General features: G+C 44.9%; 1 protein-coding gene across 1 annotated transcript in view; it reads left to right on the top strand.

Annotated features, from left to right (window-relative positions):
• Window positions 1-407: 407 nt before the first annotated feature.
• Window positions 408-9,557, top strand: part of TBXAS1 (thromboxane A synthase 1) — a 149,056-nt gene continuing 139,906 nt past the window's right edge. Inside the window, exon 1 of the mRNA XM_008150476.3 lies at window positions 408-643. Within this exon, the coding sequence (XP_008148698.2) occupies window positions 555-643 (89 nt within the window). The 5' untranslated portion in view covers window positions 408-554. The remainder of the gene's footprint in view (window positions 644-9,557) is intronic.

Raw genomic sequence — 9,557 nt, 5'->3', positions numbered from 1 at the left:
TAGCCAGCCCTCAGTCACCTCTGACCCCAGAGTGGTCATCAGGCCCGGGAACTAATGAACTTCGCTGGATGGATGCCCTCGGGGCAGTCAGCATTTTTCATCAGGCTGATGTCCACCCCAAGTTTTTCTGGGATATACAGAATCTCTTCACTTAATTATAAATTAATTTTTTTTTTGAGAGGAGTCTTTCTTTAAGGACCACTCCTCAGAGTAGAAATCCGTGGTTGAACCAATTTGTTTCTCAGCCAACATGGGGCCAGCTCTGCTGCCGGTTCCCGGGGAATTTAACGTAAATGTTTATTGACAGTACAGTCATCAAGAAAATGAAGTTGCTGATTCATTGCCTTACACAGAAACCCTTTGTTTTTCCCTCCTCTTCCTTCCTCTTTATAAGGAGACACTGTGAGAACGAGCACATTCTGGGGACCCACTCCGTGTGATGTTTTCTCGGTTGCCTCTTCCTTCTTCCATCTGCAGAGCGTGATTCCTGTAACGGCAGGACCATTAGACGCCTCATCCCTCGGCAGGACACCCCCGAGGGTCTCAGAGGAGCGATGGAAGGCTGGGGGTTCCTCAGCCTGGAAGTGAGCGGCCCCGTGCTGACGGTGACCCTGGCAGTGGTCCTCTTGGCCCTCCTGAAGTGGTAAGTGCGGCTCAGAGACGGCAGCCCTGGAGCCCTGCTGGAGCCGGGTGGGGACGCAGGAGTGTGTTTTCCTTCTTTTCTAATCTGGAAGGAGTTGAGTATTAACACAGCTTCAGAATGGAAGGCAAACAGTCGGGTTAATCTTTTGCGAAGATGCATGAGATTGCGGTGTCAGAAAAGGCTGGGGGGGTCAGTCACTGAGAACGCTGACCGTAATTAAGTCTGAGAGCGATGGAAAAGGAAACAAATTGGAAAGGTTTGGGGAGAAGTATTTCCTCGCACCCCGTCCTGTCTTCTCACCTTGCGTTTCTAAGATCCTGTCCCCGCCTTGGCTGTACAGCACTATCGGCCCCTTGGTTCATGTTACGCTAAAACCAGAAAGGATGTGGGAGCTCTCTGGCATCGGGGGCTACCCTGCGGGCAGTCACTGATGGGGACTTCTGGAGGTTTAAGGACAAAGTGGTGGAACTAATTCCCTTGTTTTCTAATATTTGATAAAAGAGAACGGGTCCCTACGAGCATAGCACACTCTGTAGCCACCAAGTCTGGGGCCCTGCAAGGATCTCAGATGTGACCTGGGAGCAGCTCCCGTGTAGTGTTAGTTCAACAGGGTTTCCGACGTCTGGCTCAATCCAGGCCCCACGCCGGGCAGCACTATGCATATCCACCTGTCAGTCATAAGCACCTGGATTTAGGCAGCTCTGGGGTTTGAGGGGAAGGTGGAAAAAATAATGGGGACCTTGGGTTTGAGCAGAATTTCAATTTATGTTTCCGGTGGTAATAAAGCCTCCTCTAGATTAATAACTGGGAAAGCACTTTCAGAAGCATCAAACATTATGCAAATGTGAGGTATTATTCTTTTGGAATTTGCATAGTTGAAAACGGGACTCACGTTTGATGTTCTGTGATGATGAAATTACTTCTTGAGAACTGGCTCTGAAAGGCAGCTTCAGCCCAGTGCTGTTTTGCTTTTCAACTGGTTTCATTATCTTTTGAACTTCTCTATGGCAGCGTAGCTTATCTTGCCCTGGGACCAGCCACATGCAAAAGGTAGCCACCCCCCCTCCCCCGCCCCATTAATCCATCTTATCTTTCCACGCTCAGTGACGCACACAGCACAGCACCTGGCACAGGGGAGGGTGCTTACTTAGTAGATGTCAGCCACTCTAATGAACTGACACTGATGCAACCTAAATGCAGAGGAGAGTAAGTCTTTGGTGCTTTAGGCATATTTTAAATTACTTATTAATATTAATTTCTCATGAACAGCTAGGCTCTGATTGTGGCTCTCAAAGCATGTCCCACCTGAGTCCTCCAGGTGGTCTCATGGCATCAATGTTTATATTATACTAGAGGCCCAGTGCATGAATTCATGCATGGGTGGGGTCCGGCTGGCCTGGCCTGATCCCGGTGGGGCGGGGGTGGGGATGGGTGATCAGGGGCAGGGCTGGCTGAGGGGAGGGGCCGAGGGCAGCCCCCTGGTCGAACTCCTGGTTGAACTCTCGGTCGAGGGGACAATTTGCATATTAGCCTTTTATCATATAGGATACTTCCCTACATGTCTGTGGCTGTCGTTGGTGTGTTGTTTTCATTTCTGTATTCTTATGCCAAGCTCAGTGCCTGACTTATGGCCTTGATAAATGAATGAACCGCATACATTAATGTTGCTCTGGTCACAGAAAGGGGCATGTGTCCTCACCATAAGCTGCTGTAACTGTAATCAGCATACATCAGAGAGTCACGGTCAATAACACCGCACTATTCAGCAAGGCAGCTGTGCGTGTGTAATCTATTCCCGGGGCCAGATTAATAACCTGGGTCAGAGACAAGATTAGATAAAAGCATGAAGCAGAGGTGGTGAATAGGAGGGGAGAGCTGACTTCCACCTGTTATCGCAAAAGCATTCATTGATCTGTTCATGTGTGCCAGGCGTGGAGTGAGGCCCCAGGGCAAGGTCAGGAAACAGGAAGTCTGGACAGGATCCCATGGCAGGGGGCATATGGAGGTCCTGGGGTAAGCTCAATGTCTGGAGAGAATATTCCAGAAGGAGAGGAGTAGCAGGAGGGAGGAGCCTTGGCTGTGGCTCTGGTGCCCTTGAGTCTATCCCTTGATTCGGCTCCAGGAAACCACCTTGGCCTGTCGACCTTTCTCTTCCAGGCAAGGTTCTAGGAAGCCACTGAGCCACAGACAGCAGCTTGAATGAAGTGGGGTCTCCCCAGCTTCATTTTCTTAAAAGGGTGCATGTGAGAGAGACGCTCACAGCCATCTCGCCTGAGGAGAATTCGAGGAGTGTGGCACGTCCTGAATATTTCAGCTCCTTAGTCTCTCCTTTCAGAGCGACACCTGCCATTGGCCACGTAAGATCGCAATGGAGAACCTACACTAAACTCTGAGAAGGTAAAATTATGAGGGACACCAGGATAGTTTCTTGCCTCTTCAACCAGCCGGCAAGTTCCTCCCAGGTAGGGGTGAGGTCTCATATCTCATTACAATTCTGGAAACTTCTGTCCATGGCACAGATGTTCTGCTAGCATTTGGTTTAACGGGGGAAAGTTAAGAAGGACACATTTATCAGCCCAGCGTCCAGGACTCAGGGCTTGGCTCTCGCATCCTTCAGTGGCCTCATCTGGTCTGTCCCCCGACGTCCTGTGCTGTTCATGGTTCTCTGAAGGGACACGCTGCTGTGGGCCTTTGCCCTGGTTGGCCCCCATGCTCGGATGCCCATCTTCTCTTCTCTTCAATGCTAAGCTCCGGGGCATCTCCTCAGGGAAGCTTTTCCTGGGGTTGCCCGAGGCACATACAAGCCCCCACTCAGTGCTGCTTTTATCATCCCTCTCATCTCCTCTCTTTCACATGCCTGGCTTGAGCTTGGCACCTAATAAATGTTGGCTGAAGGCTAATTCCAGCGTCTAATCTCTGCTGGTATTTTTCTTGCTGGTTCGACTCTTAGCCCTCACAGCTCAGCGTAAATCTTTTGGCCACATGAACCAGCCCCTTTCCTGAAAGCCTACTGTATTTTCACTTCGTACCTACTTGGTGATCACTTTTCTAATTGTTGCAGGTGGACTGTCCTTGTAGCTCCCCCCCCCCGCACCCCCCCACACACACACCTTGTAGAGTAGAGACCATGGCATGTACGTAATAAATGAACACGTCTTAGTTATTAAGTGTATGTGCGAATTTGAAAAGAAGAAGACAAAATAGTTCATTTCATTCAAAAAGAGTGCATTGTAAAATAGGCATAGTATATTTTAATAGTTTTCCCAAAACTGCACTTGACATGATTTTTCAATGAGGATCATTCACATTGGCAGGTAGATGGCTGAGCAGCGTGAATTGGGGTATAAGGAGACCAGGGCCACTCCACTGGGGTGGGAGACAGAGCTGGGGGTGTAGAATCTATGAGCTAGAAGTACATGAAGCACAGCAAAGGTGATTAACACATGTGAGAAGCATCTTAAGATTTCTGTATAAAACTGTTTTAAATTCTTACTCCTGGAAGAGATTTGACGTATAAGAAATAAGTTGCATGAGTTGAATATTGCTAGAGGCAGCCTTGACTCCTAGTGCTTTTAAACTCTCAAGCACACCTAAGAACTGGCAGCTGGATTCCTGTTATAAAGATTTCTTTATTCTTTAAGAAAGAGTATAGGAGATAGCCCAAATATTAATAGTGGGCTTCTTTTGGTGCTGGGATTATGGGTGATTTTTATTTCTTCTCCTAGTCTTTTAGAATCTTCCATAATGCTTGAATGAGTATGAATAGCTGGATTAAAAAAAGAGAGAGAGAGAGAGAAACTTGACCAAAAAGAGTAGGAAATTGCTTCTCTCCAATTGTGAAGAGGAAAGCTTTGGGCATGGAGGTTTTATACTTTGGGCATGGAGATTTGGGGATGGTAATCTCACTATTTCTACCCGTAGAGTAAAATGTACAGGGCGATTTGGAGTCATGGGAGAGTCTTGGCTGATGATGCAGTGAGAAAGGTGAATGGAGGCTGTTCCACTAAGTAGCTAAGCAGTTAAAACAAGTGAATATATATATATGCCTGTGGTGGAGGCTGAGAAGAGCCCTTGGGAAGATGGAAGGGCTTTCAGTGCCGAGCTGCATTTAAGGTTCAGGATCCCAAGACCAGAGGTACAGATCAAACAGACGTTAAATTAGGAATCAGGGTGAGTTAGTGTTCTGGTCAAGTCTCAGTCTGAGACCAGGTTAAAGTAAAATGTGATGGGTGATTATTAAGACTTAAGACCATAACGGAAATGCCTATCACTATACCTGAGAATTTCTTTCTCAGACAGCTTGCTCTACATGTGGGAGAACTGGATTCTAATTCCAGACCCACACCTGGTCCCAGAGCATATTGAAAAGACACCATTGCTCCCTGGGATGCAAAGATGGTTCAACATTCACAAATCAATAAATGTGATATACCACATTAACATAACAAGTATAAAAATCACATGATCACCTCAATAGATGCAATAAAAACATGTGACAAAAATTCAACTTCCTTTCATGATAAAAACGGTCAACCAACCAGGTATTGAAGGAATGTTCCTCAGCATAGTAAAGGGCATATATGACAAGCCGACAGCTGACATCATACTCAACAGTGAAAAGTTGAAAGCTTTTCCGATAAGATCAGGAACAAGACAAGGATGCCCATTCTCACCACTTTTATTTAACATAGTATTGGAAGTCCTAGTCAAAGCAATTAGGCAAGAAAAAGAAATAATAGCCCTCTAAATTGGAAAGGAAGAAGTAAAACTGTCTCTGTTTGCAGATCCCACGAATGTGTGTGTATACACACACACACACACACACACACACACACACACACACACACACTGAGTGGGCAGATTATTATGATCTCTAATATATATATTAGAGGCCGGTGCATGAATTCGTGCATGGGTGGGGTCCGGCCAGCCTGGCCAGGGGGAGGGGACATGGGCGGTTGGCTGGCCTGCCTGCTGGTCGAACTCCTGGTTGAGGGGACAATTTGCATATTAGCCTTTTATTAAATAGGATATACACTGAGTGGCCAGGTTATTATGTGTTCAGAGATCATAATAATCTGGCCACTCAGTGTATATATATATATATATATATATATATATATATATATACATCCTATATAATAAAGAGTTAATAAGCTAATTAGACCAGATGGTGGAACAATCTTCTGGAATGACCAGTGGGCAGGGGGCGGGCTGCAGGGCTGCAAGGAAGCCAGGGCTGCTGTGAAGGCTGAGGCAGCCAGGGCTGCGAGGGACAAGCCTCTTGCACAAATTTCGTACATTGGGCCTCTAGTGTGTGTGTGTGTGTGTGTGTGTGTGTGTGTGTATGTACATGTATGTGTGTATATATATATATTCCTAAAGACTCCACAAAAAACTGTTAGAATTAATTAACAATTTCAATACAATAGTGGGATACAAAATCAACATAAAAATCAGTTACGTTTCTATATACTTACAATAAACTATCTGAAAAAGAAATAAAGAAAACAATCCCATTTACAATAGCATCAAACAAAGTAAAATAGGAATAAATTTAGCCAAGGAGGTAAAAGATGAAGCAGACACAAAGAAATGGAAAGATATCCTGTTCCTGAATCAGAATTAATATTGTCAAAATGTCCACACTACGTAAAGTCATCTACAGATTCCATGCAATTCCTATCAAAATTCCAATGGCATATTCCACAGAAATAGAAAAAAAAAACAAAACCCTGAAATTTGTATGGAACCATAAAAGACTGCAAATGCACTCCACTTCCTGATTTCAAACTACAGTATAAAGCTATAGTAGTCAAAACAGTCTGATACTGGCATTTAAAAAAACACATAGATCAATGGATCAGAATAAAGCATTTAGAAATAAACTGATGGATATACAGTAAATTAATTTTTGACAAAAAAGCCAAGAATACACAATGGGGAAGGGATACTCTCTTCAATAAATGATGCTGGGAAAAGTGGATAAACATATGCAAAAGAATGAAATTGAATCCTTATCTTTTACCATACAGAAAAATTAACTTGCAATGGATTAAAGACTTAAATGTAAGACCTGAAACTGAAACTTCTAAAGAAAACATAAAGGGAAAGTCCCTTGGCAGTGGTCTTGGTAATCATTTTTTGAATATGACACAAGAAGCACAGGCAACAAAAGAAGAAAAATAAGTGGGACTACAACAAATTAAAGAGCTTCTGCACAGCAAAGGAAACAATCAACAAAATAAAAATGCAAACTACAGCCTGGAAGAAACTATTTGCAAACCATATACCTCATAAGGGGTTAAAACCCAAATTACAGACGGAACTCATGCAACGCAATAGCAAACAGGCAAACAAAAAAATAAAAAAATGGGCGAAGGATCTCAATAGACATTTTCCCAAAGAAGATATACTAATGGCCAACAGTTATATTAAAAGGTGTTCAACCTTACTAATCATCAGAGAAATGCAAATCAAAGCCACAACAAGATATCACCTCCAACCTGTTAGGATGGCTGTCATCAATAGGAGATAATAATTGTTGCCTAGGATGTAGAACAAAGGGAACCCTCGTGCACGGTTGGTGGGAATATAGATTGGTGCAGCCATTATGGAAAACAGTATGGGAGGTCCTAAAAAAATTAAAACTAGAACTACCATATGATCCAGCAATTCCACTTCTTAGTATATATCCAAAGAAAATGAATTCAGGATCTTCAAGAGATATCTGCACCCCTGTTCACTGCACATTATTCACAATAGCCAAGATATGGAAATAATCTAAGTGTCCATCAATGGATGAATGGATAAAGAGGTTGTGATATATATATTTATATAGATGTATATATATATATTTATATAGATGTATATATATTTATATATGTATATATACATACATATATATATATATGCATTATTTAGCCTTCAAAAAGAAGGAAATCCTGTGATTTATGACAATGTGGATGAACTTGGAGGACATTATGCTAAGTGAAACAAGCCAGACACAAATACTGCATATCACTTATATGTGGAATCTAAAACAGTCAAATTCATTGAAGTCGAGAACAGAATGGTGGTTGTCAGGGGCTGGAGGGTGGGGGGAATAGGGAGATGTTGGTCAAAGGATACAAATTTTCAGTTATAAGATAAATAAGTTCTAGAGATCTATTGTACAACATGATAACTATAGCAAATAATAATGTATGATACTTGAAAGTTGCAAAGATTTGTAAATCATAAGTGTTCTTACCAACACACAAATGGTAACTAGGCGAGGTGATGGATATGTAAATTAGCTTGATTGTGATAATCATTACACAAGGCATATATATATATATATATATATATATATATATATGACAACACCAAGTTGTACACCTTAAAGATATACAATTTCTATTTGTCAATCAGATATCAATGAAGCTGGGGGAAACCCACTCGGATAGAACATGGGAGCCAGCTGAGAAACCTTGAGCTGGGCAGAGCAGGGGAGCCACCGAGGTGTCCCCGGTATAACCAGAGGCAGAGGGAGGGACACCCAGCCACTGAGTGGGTATTTGCAGAGTGAAGATCAGTTTGATCACCATTTCCCAAGTTCTGCTCCTAAAAATGTTTGTGAGGTTACATATAATGACGGGCAAGGCCTTTCTTGGCGATTCACAGCAAGTCAAAGGCCCTGAAAGGTTCCATGGCAAAGAAATCTGTTTAACTTTATTTAACTCAGGGTCTCCTGAGCTTATTTAATTAAGGAGCGCCGCGCGTGGCCATAGTGAGAAGGGCAGTGGAGACCGCCTGGGGTGTTTTCTTGGAAAGAGTGGTCAGTCGTGTCAGCAGTCAGGCAGCTGCCCAGCTGCTGGAAATGAGGGGCTGCTGGACAGAGGAGTAAAACATGGGCATGATCCCTCTGCCAGCTCCCAGGCTCCAGGTTGATGGTGTTTTTCAGGGCGTAGAGGGCACAGAGTCTAGAGGGCAAAGTCGGGCCAATGTGTGGGGCTGGCACTAGTTCAACATCAAAGGAAACGAATAACCGCAGCTGTCCGGCAATGGCCTGGGGACTTGTGAGTGCCCCTCGGCGTCCATCAGGAACTGCCGCAGCGCTCCTCGCGTGGCGAGGGCAGCTGGCCTAGGTGACCCCCGAGGCCGCCAGGTCTAGGCTGCAGGACTGTTTCATCTGTTGATGCTCTCACGCGGGCAGGTCTGTGCTGAGCCTACCTGCTGCCGGCGAAGCGAGTCAGAAAACACACGCGATCCACTGGTGTCTGCCCCCTCTTCCGCCTGGCTGCCCTGCTCATCTCCAGCGGCGCTTCCTGCGGCCCTGACGGTGTCCCAGGAGCCTGGAAATGCGCCCACAAAGCAACTCCCAGGGGCCCCGCAGCGGCTTTGTGCGTGACCTCTTGCTTCTCGCCTCCCTATGCCAGTCCCTCGGCTGTTCTGTGTCGCCAGCCAGTCGGGGGTGGCTTTGGGAAGCAGAAGGGTCCCGGGCTGGGTCCTGAAATGCAGGGAGGAAGTGACTTGGAAGAGAGTAGAGGGAGACAGTTTCAGGTGGAGCAGTATCACAGGCGAAGGCCACACCAGGGTTTGGAACGTTTGATGGAACGAAGCATTAAGAGTGTGAGTAGTGGACGCATTTTAGAAATAATGTTAAAGGCCGTGGGTAATTTCCAGCGCCCCAGCGCCTCCGGGGAAGGGTGCGTGCTACTTCCCGCTTTTATGTTTTTGTACTTTCGTCTGGGATATGATGGGCACTTTGGTTTAATAACTCGGTGATGAGCTTGGAGATGAAATCGAGCCTGCTTATGAAAACGAGGTCTGTGCTTCCTCGAGGACCATTTTCACAGAATATTACTTTTTTTTTTGTTTTCACTCCTTTCAACAGTTATGCACAATATCCCTAGCCTTCCCCTCGCTTTAT

This window comes from Eptesicus fuscus, chromosome 14, assembly GCF_027574615.1.
Source record: "Eptesicus fuscus isolate TK198812 chromosome 14, DD_ASM_mEF_20220401, whole genome shotgun sequence".
In the NCBI taxonomy this organism is placed as follows: domain Eukaryota; kingdom Metazoa; phylum Chordata; class Mammalia; order Chiroptera; family Vespertilionidae; genus Eptesicus; species Eptesicus fuscus.
The sequence above is the reverse complement of the archived record's forward strand: the minus strand, read 5'-3'. Positions and strand labels throughout refer to the sequence as shown.